At 46.8% G+C, this 18,736-nt stretch overlaps 1 protein-coding gene across 7 annotated transcripts in view; it reads right to left on the bottom strand.

Moving 5' to 3' along the window:
* The window catches only part of ITGAL (integrin subunit alpha L), a 56,542-nt gene that overhangs the window by 30,615 nt on the left and 7,191 nt on the right, over nucleotides 1–18,736 (bottom strand). For 3 of the 7 annotated variants that reach the window (XM_019717252.3, XM_074322975.2, XM_019717253.3), the window contains exons 1-11: nucleotides 17,988–18,475; nucleotides 14,932–15,029; nucleotides 13,896–13,951; nucleotides 6,714–8,565; nucleotides 4,944–5,063; nucleotides 3,816–3,918; nucleotides 3,032–3,126; nucleotides 2,853–2,920; nucleotides 1,221–1,338; nucleotides 966–1,096; nucleotides 135–280 (exon numbers count right to left, since the gene is read on the bottom strand). In XM_019717252.3, coding sequence (XP_019572811.3) covers nucleotides 135–280; nucleotides 966–1,096; nucleotides 1,221–1,338; nucleotides 2,853–2,920; nucleotides 3,032–3,126; nucleotides 3,816–3,918; nucleotides 4,944–4,998 — 716 coding nt within the window. In that variant the 5' untranslated portion in view covers nucleotides 4,999–5,063; nucleotides 6,714–8,565; nucleotides 13,896–13,951; nucleotides 14,932–15,029; nucleotides 17,988–18,475. Of the gene's footprint in view, nucleotides 1–134; nucleotides 281–965; nucleotides 1,097–1,220; nucleotides 1,339–2,852; nucleotides 2,921–3,031; nucleotides 3,127–3,815; nucleotides 3,919–4,943; nucleotides 6,670–6,713; nucleotides 8,566–13,895; nucleotides 13,952–14,931; nucleotides 15,030–17,487; nucleotides 17,535–17,987; nucleotides 18,476–18,736 lie in introns of those variants that run through there. The other 4 variants (XM_074322974.2, XM_074322972.2, XM_074322973.2 and 1 more) reach the window with 4 other exon arrangements.

Below are 18,736 nucleotides of genomic sequence, written 5' to 3'. Positions count from 1 at the left end.
AATGCTCCCCTTGAATTCTTACGCTAACCCGTCCCGTGCTGGGTCCACCTGTTGAGTTCTGCACACCAACCTGAAGACGCTAAAGCACACAGAACAGTCCACAGATGGGCTGTCTCCTGTAAAAGGGGACTCACGCGACATAGTTGATGGCATTAAAGGTGTTGGTCAACAGGTTCATGTGTTTCACGTTGGCCAGCAGCACATCCGGGTCCCTCAGCTTCACATAATCCAAGAAATTAAATTCTGTTTTGCAGCTCGTGGAAAACTGAACAGCTGCAAACTAGAAAGAGAAGGAAGCGGTGAAATGCTACATATCCCCTTTCATTTGTCTGCTCCAGTCTCTACTTTTTATCCAGGACCTGGGCGACCCAAGTCCACATCCCTGCCCCAAGTCATTCTTTTAAACATAAACACAGAAATGAAATGAAATAAACCTCGGATCCCTTATGTCGCGCTATCTGTTGAGCTCCTGTTCTGTGGGTTTGCCTCCCTCACCAATAGAAATGGTTCCCAGTAGCCATATTTCTGCTGAGTGACCCTGCTAAATAGGTCACAGCTGGCTGGGCCAAAGGTAGACACTTGACTGAGGCCAGGCCAATCAGAATTTCTTCTCTGGAAATTTGGGATTTGCAGTGGGAGGGGTTGGCTGAGAGGAAGAGGAAACACAAAAACCCTCCTGAAACTTTCACATGTGAACTTAGGAGCTTCCCACAGGCCCATGTGATCCAAAGAAGCTGAGGGAGGCTTTCTACAGAGAGAGAAAGAGGGAAGCAAAGGCCAGAAAGAAACGGACATGGGAACCAAAGAGAATTCTAGAAGCTCTCTACTCCCTGGTTCTTGTCTCTTCCAGAGTTCCAGTGATAGACATGCCTTTAGGTTCTGGACACACCTCATACTAACTTGTCCTTTTATGTCTTAAGCTAGTTCTGTGACCTACAAGCAGGAATCCTAACGAACATATTTACCTGGTAGGAAGAGTTGCTAAGTTTCTTCATCACATCCTTCATGAACTCCACAATTTTCTGAAATTCATTTTTATTCAAGCTCAATGAGCCATCAAACAGAAATACCAGGTCTACGTTGCCCTTTAGACATTCTGCAGAGGCCAGACACAAAGGGACTTGGTAAAGTGTCTCTGATGGTTGCCCTACCCGTGCTGGTTCCCAGGTATGGGCAGCCACCGGCAGATAGTTTTACACACTGCATCCCCAGCTCCTTACCCTGATAACCGGGGCGTCCTTGCAGCACAGAACCACTCAGATCTTGCTGGAAGAGGTAACACAGGCCACTTAGATAGATATTCTGATCACATGTCCGAGACAGCCCAGGGTCACAGGCCTGAAGGAAGCAAAGGTAAAGAGGGTGCAGCTTCCTGTTGCTGTGTCTTTTCGGCAGCATCAGCCAAGAACAAAAACCTTTAGAATCATCGTCTCCCGACCTCACTCCCTACATCCAACTGGTTATCAAGCCAAGGTCATTGTTTCCAGGTTTCTTATGACAATCTCTCCATCCCTACTACCAAAGCACTAGGCCAAGGGATGCTCACTGCCTAGAGGATAAAATCGAAACTCTTTAGTTTGGCATTCAGATGGTTTACAGTGGGTACTATCCTACCTTTCCAGGCCCAACACCTTCCATTCCCAACCCAACATTCTAAGCAAAATCAAATTACAGTGGTACCTCAGTTTTCGAACATTTCAGTTTACGAACGCTGTACATTTTATGGATCTATGGTATCATCCGATAGCAAAATTCAAGCTAAATTTGCAGTTTTAGGGGTTGATTTTAAAGGTCTGGAATGGATTAATCCATTTTGCATTATTTTCTATGGGGAAACCATGCCTCGGTTTTTGAACGTTTCAGAACTCGAACGGTCTTCCGGAACAGATTATGTTCGAAAACCGAGGTACCACTGTACTCACTACCCCTGACTAGACAATGGTGTTTCTTTCATTTATGAATGTCTTTCCTGCCAGACTGCAGTTTCTTGGAAGTCAGAGTTCATCTCATGGTCACCTTTGTAATGAACTCCCCTTCCCTCCTCAGAACCTAGCACAATGCCTGGCAGGTAATTGTAACTAAGTAGACAAGCTCAATTAAACAATGGATCAGTATTTCACTCCATCTTCTATTACTCACGTAGCTACGTCAGCAGGAGGCTGCTGGGTTGAATGTAAAGAGCAATGGACTTGGAAGCAAATGGGAATTTGATTCAAATCCTGGCTCTACCACTTTAAAACCATGTGACCTTGACCAACTCTCTTAACCCCTTTGGTCCTGTTTCCTCATGTATAAAATGTGTATACTGATCTGTAACCACCTGAGTGTCTTGTGGGTTCAGAGATAAAGCTGTATTTCCCAAATGTTAGGCATTTTTGTACAACCTCACAATTTTTGCCACATGGGTGTATCATCCATGCTATTATTTACTCAATATTTTATTCACTTTAAATTTACATTTTAAAAATTGTTAGCCTTATCCTAAGTCATTTGATTCAAGAAATCATGAATTTGATGTGCTTGTTGTATATTTTTTCTAATAATCGATTAAATAGATCTATTAAAATATTAAACTATCAAAATATTAAGTTGGTGTACCACCAAAAATAATCTTGTCATCTTGTATATCAATTGTTATAGACAGTTAACATTTGGGAAAAAACCAAGGTAAGTACGGTCTTGAAAATAGCTGGCTCATGGTTTCTCAGTAAGCACTGACGGAATCTGAGTCTTTCCCATGCCTTTAATCTTCCATAGGACCTTTCATCCATGTTTTTCCTTCCTTTGTTTCAACCTCCCCTTCCCAGCATCGCGCTCTCAGGCTCTGATAACACACTACACAAAATTCTTACCAAAAGGCTTCCATGTGTGGGATCTGCTGCCAAGGTCATTCCCAAGTACTTGGAGGTATAGTTTGAACCTGCAGGCACCATAAGATTGGTCTGGAGGACTTAGGGCAATCCAGGTGTGGTGGGGCACCCACGTTGTCCCTGAGACACCATTCCTCCCAGCTCCCTCACCAGGTACTCACCACTCAGACTCACTGGCAGGCAGTTGCCAGTGCCCGGCTGGCACTGATAGAGGTTTCCTGTTCTGTTGCCCTCACCTGGAGCTCCCACGACAACCCTAATGAGAAATCTCACCTGTCAGATGGAGATGCCCAGGTCTTTGCCCACCACTCCTATCTATGAATGAGGGGTTCCAACTCCCCCCCCGCCAGGTATCTGAGAGCAATGCAGCCATTGTTCTTCAGGCCCCACCTCTTCCATCCCTATTGAATCTGAGATAAATAATCCAAAAAACCAGAATTCTAGAAACTGAAACCCAGAGAATATACCAGAATGTTATAAGTTCATTCTGTCAGTCATCAATTCAAAAGACATTTATGGCATAGCTATGAGGTTGGTGCAAAAGTAATTGTGGTTTTTGCAATTATTTTTAACCTTTTAAACCGCAATTACTTTTGCACCAACCTAATACTATGTGCTAGCCTTGGCACGAGGGGATAAAAAGAGACAAACAAAACTCCTTCCTTAAAGGAGCTCCGTGTCTAGTCAGTGAGACACTCAGGAACCTCGGACGGTTGTCCAGTGTTTCAGGGGCTGGGATGTCTTTCCCTATGAGGCATGTATGTGGCGCTTTAACGGGTGGTTGGTCCTCATCCTACTGCTGATGGTTTTTCTCCCGTTTCTAAGAAATTCCATCTCGGACTCCTGGTGACCTGCCGGTTCGACCGGCTGGCCAGTCTCCAGGGCTGGTGCAGGAACGCCTCACCCCAAGCCCACAGGGCAGGGAGGACCTGGGCAGCAGCTCACCCATTTCCAACCTGCAGGACACGGTACCCAAAGTGCCTCCCGGCATGTGGAAAGTTCAAGTTTTGCACGTGCCGCACCTCCAGATTATAGCTGAAGGCCGGAGCTGAGGGAGAAAAAAGGGTGTCAGCCACTTCCAGCCAGAGACCCAGCTGCCCCCAGAGCTTCTGGGCGCTGATTGGCCACCACCCACGTACCCCAAGGGGGCGGGCCGACCCCAAAGGACCCCCTTTCCCTCCTGACCCAGCCACCCACACCTGAGGCCCAACTGGAAACTGCCTCTTTGAAGGGGCCTTGAGTCTGAACTATAGAAGCAGCCCCAGGGCCTGGGAAGGACTGAACTTCCCTTTAGGCCTGTCAACAAAGAAAGGAAGGATGAGAAGGCGGAGGCCCGTGAGAGAGGAGCAGATGGAATGTACCCCGAGGAGATGGGGATGCCCCAAGGCGGTGTGCATCCCCTCCACACACCCACTTCTTCCCTGAGCATCTGGGCCCCAAGTAATTAGCCTCAGGCACCCTCCCACAGGCTCAGGGTTTCAAGGTCCCCCCCCCATCTGCTTCCTTGCTCATCTAATGCTCTCACACTCCCCACCCCACCATGGACCAATCACTTCCTTAACCATTAGATTTCAGATTCGTCCATGTCAGGCAGCCAAGGCGCCCTCTGCAAGCCCCAAACGGTCCTTCCTAGCACTGCTCTCCTTCCAGGCATCAGGCTCATTTCACAGCATCCGAGGATGGAGATGAGGCCCCATCATTTGTTCAGGTGCAGAGACTGAGGCCCAGAAAGGACTTGCTTAAGACGGGAGAGAGGGAGTGCCATGGCTAGAACCAGGTCCCAGCCCAGTTCTACGTACCCATTTCCCATCTGCCTTTTGTAGGGGCCTGCTCCCCCATAGCTCACTGTTGCCATCTGTGTCTCCCCTCTGTCTTTCCTCCATACCTTGCCTATACTTCGGACTCTGACTTTCTTTCTGTGCCCCCTTTTCCCTCGAGGATTCCCAGGACACATTACCTAGAGCCAAACCCACCCTTCGAGCAGCTGGCTCCTCCGCTCCTCTCATTCCATAAAGCCCAGTTATTTCCTGGTCATAGAAACATCCCCTCCCCCTCCCCGCCTCCCTTGCCTACCAAAGAGAAAAGGCCCCGACAGCAGCAGCCTCATTACGGTGATGCAGGAGTTCATCTCTCCAGCAGCTGGTGGGACCTGACCCAGGAAGTCTCAGAGGACCCTTGGGACTTGCCGGCAACCTACACAGGGTGAAAGAGGGAAATGACAATGCCGCAGTGCCTCTCGCAATGGAACTTTCTCACAGAGACACCAAGCTGATGACACTGGGAGTGAAGGAGGGTTGTGCCCATAGGGGTTGTGAAACCGCAACAGTTCAGAGAGGAAGTGTAAGCAGGTTAGAGATGTTTCCTGTGCCTGCTTGCATTTTCACATCATCCAGGAGCCGCCAGCAAAGCAGCCAGACGATGACTTCCCCTCCTGCACAAGAGCTGCTGTGTCTTCGTCTTTCACGGACACATGACTCTTTAAAGCTCAAGTACAGGACAGGTCAAACCAACTGGTACAACCATAATGGGACAGCTTTCCTTAACATTGAAAAGATGCCCATGATACACTGGTGAAGACAAAGCACACCTTACAGAACAGTCTCTTTAGAAACTCCTTTTGATTCTTAAAAATAAACAATACCCACAGAAGGAGTCTGATATGGGACTGGTATCCAGAATATACAGTGAACCCTTGTAACTCGACAATAGAAAGACAACCCAGCTTTTTTTTTTTTTTTTCTTTTTGTCCGACATCTTAGTGAGGCTGCAAGGGTAGCAGCTGCTCTCAGCTTTGCTGTACCGTCCAAAGACGACAAGAGGAAAGATGCTGGAAAGTCGTCCAAGAAAGACAAAGACCCAGTGAACAAACCGGGAGGCAAGGCCAAAGAGAAAAAGTGGTCCAAAGGCAAAGTTCGGGACAAGCTTAGTAACCCAGTGAATGCTGGCGCTCAGCTCCCAGCAGGTGAACTCAGGAGACAGTAAGGCTGAAAAGGAACAATGGAGCCGTGGACAGGGAGTTTATGCCACTATATTCTTGCTGGCAGCCAATGAGACACAGGGAGTAGGACCCCTAAGATCTGCACCATCTGCGCTTGCTATCGTAGCCACGGTGGTGGTATACAAATCAATAGTGGCTAATGGCCAACTGGTTACCTGAGAGCTTGCGTATGTGGGTTACATAACCGAGCCAGCACCTTTCCATGGGAGGCCAAGAGCCTGGAAAGGGTTCTCCTCGTCCTTTCCCAACACGTCTCGTTTGACAAAGTGACATATGACAAACTTTGTAAGGAGGGTCCCAGCTGTTGTCTCTGAGAGACAAGACCCGCAGTTTCTTGGTGTCATGCAGGGTCTCAGCTCCCACTCCCCGCACAAGAACGCAAGACATGGTGAGGCCAAAAAGGAACACCCACGGAGCCATAGGTAGGGGAGTCACACCACTGTAGTCTCGCTGGCGGCTGGGTTGGAGACACAGGAGGCAGGAGCCACACGATTCGCAATCCACCGTCCACTTGTCTCTGCCAACCAACCTCACTTGCTAACTGCAATCCGCGCTTGCTAGTTCAGCCACGGCAGTTATATCAGTGGCCAAAGGCTAACCGGTAACAGCTGATGGCCAACTAGTCACAGCTGATGACCATCTACTACCCGAGCCAGCACCTTTCCACATGAGGCCGAGAGCCTGGAAACTGCTCTCTGGGACTCTGTCCCCACACATACCTTTATACAAAAACTTATACATGGGCAGCATGGCCAGGCCGCTGTGGCTCTCTAACGCCAGCGCCGCCTCTAGCTCACGGAGTTCCAGGGGAAGGAGAAGGAGGGTAAGAAAGGAGGTCTCCATACCTTGGCTGGTTCAAAGCAGACTTGCCCCCAAATCCACCAGTGGTAAAGCAGAGAGGAAGCAACCGGCTACAAAAGCCACTCGTGAGAGTGCGCCCTCTACTGGAGGGATGGAGAAACCTGATCGATACAGGGTGGAACCACGGCACTCCCGGAAACTAGACGTTATCAGAGGTCCACTGAACTTCTGATTTGCCAACTTCCCTTCCAGCAGCTGGTACGACGCATTGCTCACGACATCAAAACATATCTGTGCAGCTTTTGGTACTTTGCAGAAGGCAAATGAGGTCTGTCTGGTTGGCCTTTTTGAAGACACCAACCTGTATGCTATCCGTGCTCAATATGTGACAATTATGCCAAAGGACATCCAGCTAGCATGCCGCATGCATGGAGAATGTGCTTAAGGATCCACTATGATGGGAAACATTTCATTCTTTAAAAAAATGTATTTCTCTTCTTCCTATTCTTGGTAGTTCTGAACGTTAGATATTTTCCATGGAGTCAAAAGGCACCTAAGTACATGATTGCAAGTGGAAAAACAGGGGACAGAAATCAGGCATTGGCCGTTTTTCCATTTTCATTTGTGTGTGAGTTTTTAATGTAAATGCAGGGACATAAAGCATTAATGCAAGTCAAAATGTTTCAGTGAACAAGTTTAGCAGTTCAACTTTATAACAATTATAAATAAACCTGTTAGATTTTTCTGGACAATGCCAGCATTTGCATTGTTTTAAAACAAGTACATTTCTTATTGATGGAAACTAAGTTGGTGTTTGTAGCATTTTTATCATACAGTACATTCCATCCATTCACTGTACTTTTCTAATGGAGCTGTCCTACATACAAGCACATGTTTTTAATGTCTATCTTCTGTGCTGTTCCTATAAGTTTGCTACTAAAATATATCAAACTATTTTTTAAACTTATACATGAATGCTCATAGCAGTGTTATTCATATTAGCCAAAAACTAGAAACAACGCAAATGTCCATCATCTGATGAAGAGATAAACAAAATGTGGTATGTCCATTCAATGGAATATCATTCAGCCATAAAAATAAATGAAATACTGGTACATGCTAAAACATGGATGAACCTTAAAAACATAGTTAAAGAAGTCAGGCACAAAAGGTCACATATTGTATGATTCCACTGAAGTAGTATGTCCAGAACAGGCAATCTGTAGAGACACAAAGTAGATTAGTGGTTGTGAGGATGGAGGGGATGTAGGAATGAGGTATGACTGCTTATGGGTACAGGGTTTTTTTTTGAGGTGATGAAATGTTCTGGTATTAGATCGTGGTGATGATTGCACAACTTTGTGAATATATTTAAAAAACCACTGAACTGTATACGTTACAATGGTGATTTTGGTGTGAATTATATCTCAAAAAGTGAAACATAGAAGTTGAAAATATGTGTGTATGTAAGTGTAAAAAAATCTGAAAGGACACACAACCAACTGCAAACGGAATAAGGTTTATGCACTTCTGTATTGTCTGAAAAAATTTTTTTTACAATGAGGATGTATAACTTGTGTAGTTTTGGAAAAATCAAAATATTAAAAACACAACAAAATAGAGGAACTGTGTTTGCTGATAGGAAAGTGGGAAGGACATTGCGATTCCCCCCTGTGTTGTTAGGAAATCGTGCTCAACCAGTTCCAATGTCACTGCCCTGGGGAAAGCTTTTGCAGGCAAATTATTTATAATCTATGGCCAGGCAGCTCCTGGTAATCAAGTGATATCAGATAGTCTTTTTAAAATTTAGTTAAAAATCAGATAATTCAGACGGACTTCTTTGATTCTCTGTGCAGCATTTCCGATTTACATCCACCAACAGTCTGTTGTTTTGTTCTGAAATTACAAAAAATATCCAGTTTAAAATTCAAATACTGTGTTTCCCCAAAAACAAGACCCACCCAGAATATAAGCCCCAGTTAAGATCATTAGCCAGATGGACGCATTTAGTATGTTATGTTAGGACGACGTTCCAGAAGATGACATGACTGTATTTGAATAAATGTAGATTGTTGTATGTGAAAAAATAAGACATCCCCTGAAAATACACCCTAATGTGTCTTTTGGAGCAAAAATTAATTATGACCTGGTCTTATTTTCAGGGAAATACGGTATTACAGACGTGTGTAAAGTAAAAGGAAAAAGATTCTCTTTTAACATCCCCCTCCCACTCCTAAAGCTCCACAATAGCCATTGTTAATAATTTGGAGCCATACAGAAAACGGTTAGTTCTAATAGTTAACCAGGTTCGACCTGTTTGGAAAAACTGGAATTATCTCACCCCGGGACATCTGACCACAATTAACAGTCAACTCAGCTGTCTCTAGGGTGAAGGCTACTTCTAGGTCCTCTTCTAAATGGAGGTGCTTGAATTAGGGGTTAAGTTTATAGAAGCTTGAAGTGTATCAGTAGCAACACCTGGGAGAAAAGGGATTCGGGGAAATAATCTCAATGTCCCCACTGCTTGGATTACAGTTAATGTGTATGTTTCAGCAGGTAAGAATATTCATGTACACATTTATCATGTTCTGTTAAAAAAAAAAGAGAGAGGAGAGGCAGGATGTGCCCCCCCCCCCACACACACACACACACACACTCTTCTGTCTTAGTCACAGGTACTGGCTGCCTTTATCATAGCTCAGACTGTTGGTTCTCTGAGGGCCCAAGTCCCCTAAACCGTCTCTCAATTCCATTCCTTTGGTTTGAACCTCCATCAGTTCTCAGCATGACTATTATAGTTCGTCCTTCTCTCAGTCGGCTCCCCCTAGAAAAGGCTCTACTCCCCAGGTCCTACCAAATTAACCTTGAGAAAGCTGAGCATGTCTCTCTTAGGTTTTAAAATGTCATGATTCTCCTTTCGCCCACACGAAATCAATCAGGATCGTTGGCACAGCTTTCAAGAGCCTCGTTGCCTCTCTGTGCTGTAATTCACCAACTAACTCATCAGTGTTCAAACTAGAGAGGAGAGCATGAAATGCGTAGCCCTGCTTATAGTGGCAGCAGCTTCAGCGGGTGCTTTCCGCGTGATGTCATCTTGGCTGCATCGAGTGAACAGGGTGAAACTGATCCCGTTGGTGAGGTGATGGCTGATCAGACCTGAAATTCATGGCCAGGACAAAGTAGGTCAGATAGACTGAACCCCACAGACGCCAGCTCTCTTTGAGATGGCTTGCTCACTCTACTGATTTTGGACTGTTCCATATAGGATCATGAAAATGGACTCAAACATATCATCTCACAGACAAATGACAAACAAGATCCCAGACTGGGAAATGTGGGGGTACACATAGAATCTGTGCATCGAAGACAGATCCAATGGCCGGGATGCCCCGAGTCTTCCGTGTCCTTTGCAAAGTAAAATTATTTTAATTATGTCTTATTTTCCTAAAAATTCATCTGAAAATGACGAGAGAATTTTCTCTTGCTCTACTCGAGAGTAAACAGGACGTGTGTCCAGCCAATTCTCGTCAGCTCATTCCGTGGTCCCAAACATCATCATCTCGTGCCTGGAGTTTTTTTTTAAAACAGTACAGTTTATTTAAATCATTCTCTTTTTTTTTTTTTTTTCTTAAGGAGGGTACAGCTCACGGTGGCCCATGTGGGGATCGAACTGGCAACTTTGGTGTTGTTAGCTCCACACTCCAACTAACTGAGCTAACTGGCCACCCCTCGTGCCTGGATTTGGTGGCCGCCCCCTAACTCGTCTACCTGCTTCCAACCTTGCTGCACTATAGTCTATTTTCCACACAGCAGCCAGAAGGATCCTTTAAAAATATAAGTCAGACCATGTCACTTTCTTACTCAGAACCCTCCATTGGCTCCCAATTTCACTCAAAATACCAACCAAAGCTCTCAGGGTGGCTCGCAAAGCCTTAACCAACCAGGTATCTCCTTATTTCTCTAACCTCATCCCCCTCTAGCTCACTCCTTTCCAGCCACACTCTGATCACGCCAGCACTCATCTGCCTCAGGGCCTTTGCACCTGCTGCTCTTTTGCTTGCCTTCCCCAAGAAAACCCCGTGGCTCATTCCCTCCTGGCCTTTTGACCTTTGCTCCTTAGCATTTACAGAATTTTGCTTATACTTTTGTCGTGCAGGGCGGCCTGTGCGGTCTCTGCTCCCGCTCCCCACACAAGAACGCAGGATATGGTGAGGCCAAAAAGGAACACCCACAGAGCCATAGATGGGGGAGTCATACCACTATATTCTCTCTGGCGGCACTATACTCTCACTGGAGGCTGGATCCACACTGTCCGCAACCAGCCATCCTAACTGCAATCCGCGCTTGCCAGCCCACCCGTCATCTTCTTGCTAGCCCCCATTCTCTCTCTTCTCTGCTAGCATAGCCACAGCAGTTATATTAGTGGCCAATGGCTCACTGGTTACAGCTGACAGCCAACTAGCCACAGCTGATGGCCATCCCATCACAGTTGATGGCCATTTACTACCTGAGCCAGCACCTGTCTATGTGAGGCCAAGAGCCTGGAAACTACTTTCTGGGGCTCTGCCCTCACAACTTTCTAGTTCATTTATTCATCCAATTTATGGTCCATCTTCCTTCTAGAATGTAAACTCCACCCGGGCAGTATTATTACTTGTTGTTATTCACTGCTGTATCCCCAGTACCTAAAACAGTGCCTGGAGCATAGTAAGTAAATATTGAGTCAGTAAATATAAGCTAAATGGCTGAATGCTTGGGGCTGCCCTAGCCCCTAAGGAGAGTTAAAAGGCGTTTTTGCTTTCCAAGGCCTGGGCTCTTAAAAGCAAAAAAGCTGTATCCCCCAACAAGAAAGGTTGAAGGAGTTAAAAGAAGAAGGTTGAATTTCCAGAGTCAGGAATTTATTTAATATATAAAATCAAATAATAATAAACAGGTAGCAGGTACACAGTCAGTTGGTTCCTTCCAGAACTTAAACTGGAGAACATAGAGGGGTGAGGGGAGATCAATGCTGACATGCAGAGAAGTAGATGTCATGAGAGAGAATTCGTGAGACCTGGGAACAAGGAACAGATCCCTCGGAGGGCCACCTCCACTCCCAATGGCCTCTCCAGTCACAGTGGACACATTCACGCTGAACCCTTTCTCTTCTGTGGCTCTGAGATGAATAACATCTCTAATAAGCAGGGGAATGACAGCAGAGCCTCTGGGCATACTTGGGGAGCAGTAGGCCTCCCTCTGGCTGATTTAGATGGCAGCAGGAAAAGCTGGCTGGGCCTCCCCACCCCCACACCAATCCACCAGGCCTGACTGCCTACAAAGCCAGGACTCATCAGGCGGTTGACTGAAGAATGTCCAAACCTGTAGCGAATTTTGATAACAATTTATTTGAGCCCAACTGGTGACATTAGGCCAGGGAGCAGATCTCAAAAGCTCCCGGAACATAACGCTGTTTCCGTTTCTTTTATGCATTTGAGATCAAGGAGATTATATGCAAGGGGGAGAAAGCAAGGCCCGGCTCAGATGCCAGGATGGTGAAGATGACTGATGATCACATCACCCTGAGAGGTTCCTTTCCCCAGAGTCCCCTTTGCGTCCATAAGAGCAAAGTGCTCTCTTGAGCTTCACACAGATTTGCTGGTGCAAATGTCGCTGGTTGCCACAGCTGCTATCCCCAGGCCCAGGCTCCCCACCCACCACTTCCTCCTGGGGGCAGTGACACAGACCACTGTGGTCAGGATGGTTCTGACAGAAATATCTGGGTCACCACAGTTTTCCTTCCCCTTCTTCCCATCTGCCCAGAGTTTAAAAGGAGAAATTCCCGAAGGAAGGAAGGAGGCTGGGCCTCAGAGGAGAGGAAGTCGCTAAGGCCCAAAGGGGCACACAGTAGGTGGGGTTTACAGGCTACCACCCATTCCAAGACCCTTATGATCTCATGGCTAGGTGGGCCAGTGCATTCTAACATTCTAGAAACTCTACCTGGATCTGCTGAGGGAGGGCTGAGCTCAATGCACCACAGGTAAGAATTAGCTAAGGATGGCACTCCTTGGATAGTCACATGCGTCCATGAGGCCCCATTGTCATGGGGTGACCTCACTCCAGGGACTCTACTTCCAGCCTCTCAGCGTGTGGTTGCTCTTTGAGGCCACGAGAATGTGCTGTCTTGCTCTGTTATACTAAAGAATCTCCTCACCTCACTCTGCCTTGGTCCTTCCTTTGTACGCAGCTCTGACCTCTCCAGGACTCAACGTCTGTGAGCTCAGCTAGGAGTCTATTCATCTTAATGCTCCCGTGTCGTTGCCTCATCACCCCCGCCTGCTAGCACAAGAGCGCCATCTCCCTGCACATTCCCGTGCTAGTTCACACAGTCTCCAGAGGTATTTCACCTGTGCTGACTCCCTGGCCTGCGAGCTGCTCCAGCTTCACACCGAGGCTAGTGCCCTGTAGCCAAGACCTTAGAGCAAGTCTTGTGGATCAGCCTCAGGTCTCGAAATGTCAAAGCTGAGGGTAGGTTGTTGTCAGGTTGAGCAGACTCTCTCTCTCTGTTTTGAGTTACAGCATGATAGCTGTGAGCCTGGGCTGCCGTGGGTACAGGCTGTGAAGCAGCTTATTCGGGTGTTACTTAATGCTCCTTTTCTCAATCTCTCTCTTTTGAACCCTGATTTATGTTCAGAGGGCTGAGCCAGACACATAATTAAATAATAGCCACTGTGTACATGAAGGCTCTCTACTGCCCTCTGACAACTAAGACTCTGTTCCTGGGTCAAGTCCATTCTATTATGAGTCTCTCTTTTTCCCCCCACTTCTTCCACCTCCTCCCCACACTCCGGTTCCATTCGTTTCTCAGTCTAGTTGTGTAGGACACAGCTCCCTGTCTCATGCTGGTATTATGAGCCTTGCGCTCCCCCTGGCTGAGGCAATGGGTCGCTGGCTGTCGGTCGGCCGCTCACAGCAGTTCACGGCCGCTCTCGCCGGCTGCCGGCCACTCATGCTGGCCACCGGCTGCTCCTGGCAGCACACGGTAGCCCACAGCAGCACATAGCAGCCTGCAGCTCTGCTCCTTCTTAAAAAGATCTTCATTCATTCTCCAGACACGCCCAGTCATTCTTGAACTTCCAAAGTAGCTGGAACCCAAGTTTGGCCTGCTTCATATACACTGGGGATATTAGTAACCCCAGTCTGTTTTCCTTGTTATACCATGGGAAGCACACTTCCTGCCATCACTTTACCTCCGTGGGGAAGAGGAAAACATCTCCCGTCTTCTGATGAGGTCGCTTGAGTTCATCTAGGAAACAAACCAAACAGAACCTGGAGGCCTTGTTATTGTGTGATGTGTTTGCACTGCCTAATGAGGTGAAGTGTTTGCAGGAAGCAGCAGCTGTCTCTAATATCTAAACAGTTAGGAAGGCCTCCTCCCTGCTCTTACCACCTACCACACTCTTCTCAACCCCTTCTGCCGCAACTCTTGCAGCTGAAACTCCTTGAGGAGCTTGCAGAGGACATGCTTCAAACCCTTGGGTGACTCCCTACTCATTTAGAGGGTCTGGGCCAAATCTCGTTGTTGTAGGTAATAGGAACCCATTTGAGCTGGCTAAAACCAAAAGAATAAATTCGATTAAAGGGTATCATGAAGCCCCCAGAGGAACCCCAATACCATCAGATCTTCCAGGTGGCTGGAAAGGGCTCCACATGTCCTCGATTCTGTGCAGGACACATGGGCAAACGCATCCCAACTTTACATATATGTAACAGAAAAGACCATGGAGGCTAAGATCTCTGAATTTCCACACTCTTGGGAAGGGAGAATCTGACTGGGCCAGCTGGAGTCAAGTGTCCACCCTACAGTAATCAGCTGCCACCCAGGGAACAGGGTCACATCTGAAATACAAACCAGCATCTGGCTACCTTACTCTCAACCCCTGGAAGGGGATGTACTTCTCAAGTAGAGATTGCAGCGCAAACACCAAAAGTTCTTTGTTACCTGGGATAAAGCTCAACCTTATTCCATATCTTGGCCCAAACTTTCTTTAGACTCCCTTCCTACTTTTCTTCCTCAATCTCTCATCGACTTATCCCCTTGGCTCGGAACGTGCATTCCACATCACCACTTGTCAAAATCCCCCTAGTTCTCTACAGCATCATGCCAACTTCTCCGTGCCATCCTTTCCGATACCTTCGATTAGAAGTGTGGTAACAATTTCAGATTTGACAGGGACCCCTAAATATCACCTCCTTCATCCCTCTCCAGCCTCTCTTATATATTACCTTGTACTGAATCTCCAAGCAGGCCCTGCTGACACTCTTCCAGAGCTGAGGTGTTCATGACTTCTCAAGGGGATCCACTGTGTCTCCAGAAGCTCTGCCTGTAGGAAAATGCTTTCTTGGGTAACATGCCAATTTGCCTTGTTGTGACTTCTATCAGGTTGGTGCAAAAGTAATTGCGGTTTTTGCAATTAACCTTTTAAACTGCAATTACTTTTGCACCAACCTAATATGTTTTAGACTTGGTTCTGCGCTGTAGAAATGCCCAGGACAAATCTGTTCTCTTCCCCATCTGGAAGCTTCTTCAGAAATTTGAACAGGGCTCAGCTCATGTCAACTCTTACTCTTCTCTTTCAGGCTGAACAGCCTCAGTTATACCTAGTACTCCCCGTAAGACACAATCTCAAATTCAGGAAAACGCGTGCTTCAACTACCCTCCTAAAGTCCGGTGTCTCAAAATAAATTCAACAAGAATGTTCAAAGAAATCTTTTAATTAAAAAAGGGCAGAGAATTAATTAAATATCCAGCTATAATAGGAATTTGGTTATGTCGATTAAATACATCCATTTTATAAAATACTATTCAGCCTTTAACAAAATATGGTAGATTTACATGTACTAACATAGCAAGAATGTCATGATAATGCAAGTAGGAAAAAAGCAAATTACAAAACTGTGTGTGTCACATCTGATTTGTCTGCTATGCAGGAAGTCTGTCTTTCTCAGCTTCTTTCTCTCCCACATCTCTGCCTCTTAAACATTTCATTTTTTAGTGTACAGATTAAAACAAATTGGGGGAGGATGTTTATTTAACTCTGCATAGTTATTTCTAGATTCCAGAGTTGTCTTGAGTTATCTGTCGAGTATGGAGGATGAGGTTTTGGGGAATTTCATGCTATGATATATAGCTGCAGTGTTTGTTTTTTTTATAAAGAGCACAAATTGCTTTTTTTTCAATTAAACTTTATCGGGGTGACAGTGGTTAGTAAAGTTACATAGGTTTCAAGTGTACAATTCTGTAGTACATCATCTATATATCGCATTGTGTGTTTAGCTCTCCTCACATATTGCTTTCATAATCAGAAAACAATCATAAGAAAGGATTTGCAATGCTTTGGCGAGCTCTGAATGTCAGGGTATTGATCTTTTCCCTCATTTACATTCTTTCCATTTATTCACTCAGTACATGCTCTCTTAGGCCTTCTCTGTCCCGGACTGCATACTGGACCTTGGGCTGTGGAGATTAGTGAGGCCTGGTCCCAGCTGTGAGGAGCTCACAGATGTCAGAGAAAACCTAGCCTGATAGATGCTAGAACAGAGGAAACCCCAGGGTTATGGAATCACAGCGGAGGGACTTCCGGAGTCTTGAAGATAATATGGTTTGTTGAGAATAAAGGGCTTTTGGGTGATGGAGAGCATTCTGTGCAAATGCCGGGAGGCAGGAGAGCTGTGCTGTTTTCTGCCCACCCCTCCACCCTATTCCACCCTAGTCCAAGCCACCACCATCCTTCACTGGTCTTCTGTGGCATCCTGCCCCTCCAGTCTGTTCTCCACCTAACAGCCAGAGCGATCTTTCAAAAACACAAATACACTAACTATTAAGGTGTATGTAACAACCCACCTACTGAATCAGCTAGCCCTGAAAATGGATGGCGCTGGAGTGGCAGGCCCATCCCCGGCCATCAAAAAAGAAAACAAACAAATACAACCATGTCATCCCCCTGCTTAAAACCAATCCCGTGGCTTCCTCTTTCTTTCAGGACAAAAAGTCCAAAAATCCTTCACATGACCCATCAGATCTTGCATCCAATCCATCAGGAAATCATTTGGCTGTATTTTCAAAAACTATCCAGAAGATGACCACCTCTTACCATCTCCAATTTAACCACCTGGCAACCACCATCTTCTCTCCCCTGGGTTTTTGCAGGAGCCCGTTCATGTCTTTCTGCATCCAGCCCCCCAACCCCATTCAACCTCGCCCTCTGGTCTAAACCCTTCAACAGTTCCTATCTTACCCAGAGCCAAATCCAAGGCCTTCCCGTGGCCCACAGGCCCTACTTCTCTGGCCTTTCATGGCCTCTGACTTCACCTCTTCCTGCTCCCCCCGTCACCTACCACACTGAACTCTGATCTCCGTTCAGTTTCTCCAACATATCATGTGGTCACACAGCAGCCTAGCCATTTGTCCCCTCCAATCTTTCCTTAGGGAAAGAAGACTCTGCGGGATTGTCCCTCTTTGGGGTTGAGTTCATTTATCCTAAGTCTCCCTATTTGGTCCCTGTAAGCAGGGTCTGCAGCAAGTTTCCTCATGGGAGGAACGACTTAAGCCAGACGGGACCCCATTGGGACCCCCATGAGTTAACATAATAAAAGTCAGGAGGTAGCCATACCCCTCCTCCTCACCATTATGGGAAGCTGCTAATGCATGCCCCAGTTGTTGTCCTGACAATCTTTGTGCAAAAGACTTCTTAGAGCGATAAGATATCGCTCTTCCTGCTTAGCTCATGGGATGGTTTTACTTTGTGAGACTTGCTCCCCCAGGGGGTTGTACACACCCACCTTAGTCGCCTGGGGACCTTGAGCATCAGTTGCTTTGTGACAGATATCTGGGAATTGGAAGAATTTTTATGATGTGGTGTGAAAATTTCACAGACCCTACCTCTAATCAAGTGATGCTTATTGTAAGAAATCAATAAATACCCACGACAACCCAATTGGGGCTCCAGTCCCTTGAGGCTGCGAGTCCCTCAGTCCTCTGTGATTTAACTATATTTGAGTCTCTGTCTCTTTAAGATAGTTTAACCCTCGGCCTCCCTCGCCTTCCCACGGCTTGTGTTGTGCAGGTCGCAACATCAGGCTTGCTCCATCAGGGCTTTTGCCCTGGGTGTCCCTCTGCCTGCAATGCTCTCCCCCAGATTATCACAAGACTTTCTCCCTCCCCCCGTCAAAGCCACCCTCTCATTTTCTCTCTCTGCCTCCAATGCCCCCCTCCCTGACCTCTGCCATCACTTTGAGTTTCTCTCTCTCTCTCTCTCATTCTTATGAGAGAGGTGACTCACCAGTGTTTCTCACACTTGCTCCAGATGCAAAGCTGAAGCTTCCTGCCACTTGGGATGATGGAAGGTGGTTAACTGTGTTAAAGGCTGTGGCCATGGGTGTCGTTTCTCAAGTCTTCTGAGGCAGAGCCTGTTGCTGAAGCCCCATCGGGCAAGTCCAGAGAGGTGGGCATTTGGAACTGGGTCAGGCCCTGGCCAGGGACATGTGATGGGGCAATGACCTGAACGTTGGCCCAGAGTTCTAGGGGCTCAGACCAATGGAAAAGGTTTGGGACCTCTGGGGTTTGGCTGCAGATTAAAATCTATCGCAAGGTCAGATTACGTCAGTCCTACCGTGACCTGTGTCCTGTGCCACCTCCCTCACCCTGTGCCACATCTGTCTGTCCTCATTTCCTACAACGCTCCCTTCTCACTGCGCACCGTTATCTGTTGTTCTAGAACACCCCAGACGCATTCCTGCCTCAGGGTTTTGGCACTGCCATTCTCTCTGCCTGAAACGTTCTTTCCCAGATATCTGCAGGCTTATTCCCCTCTTCACTCGGGCCTTTACTTTCAAGTCCCTTTCTCAGTCGGGCCGCCCCTGGCTGCAATCATGCAATGCGCACTCCTACCCTCCTTTCTCCAGACTTCATTTTTCTCCCTAGTATCTATCCCTAACTAACAAATGATTGGCCCTATCTATTGCTATCTCTCTCCATGAGCAGGTCAGCTCCCTGAGGACAGGGGTTTTTGTCTGTTCTGTTCTTTACGGT

This window comes from Rhinolophus sinicus, chromosome 10, assembly GCF_057876585.1.
Source record: "Rhinolophus sinicus isolate RSI-liver-muscle chromosome 10, RSI-T2T, whole genome shotgun sequence".
Taxonomy (NCBI): domain Eukaryota; kingdom Metazoa; phylum Chordata; class Mammalia; order Chiroptera; family Rhinolophidae; genus Rhinolophus; species Rhinolophus sinicus.
The sequence above is the reverse complement of the archived record's forward strand: the minus strand, read 5'-3'. Positions and strand labels throughout refer to the sequence as shown.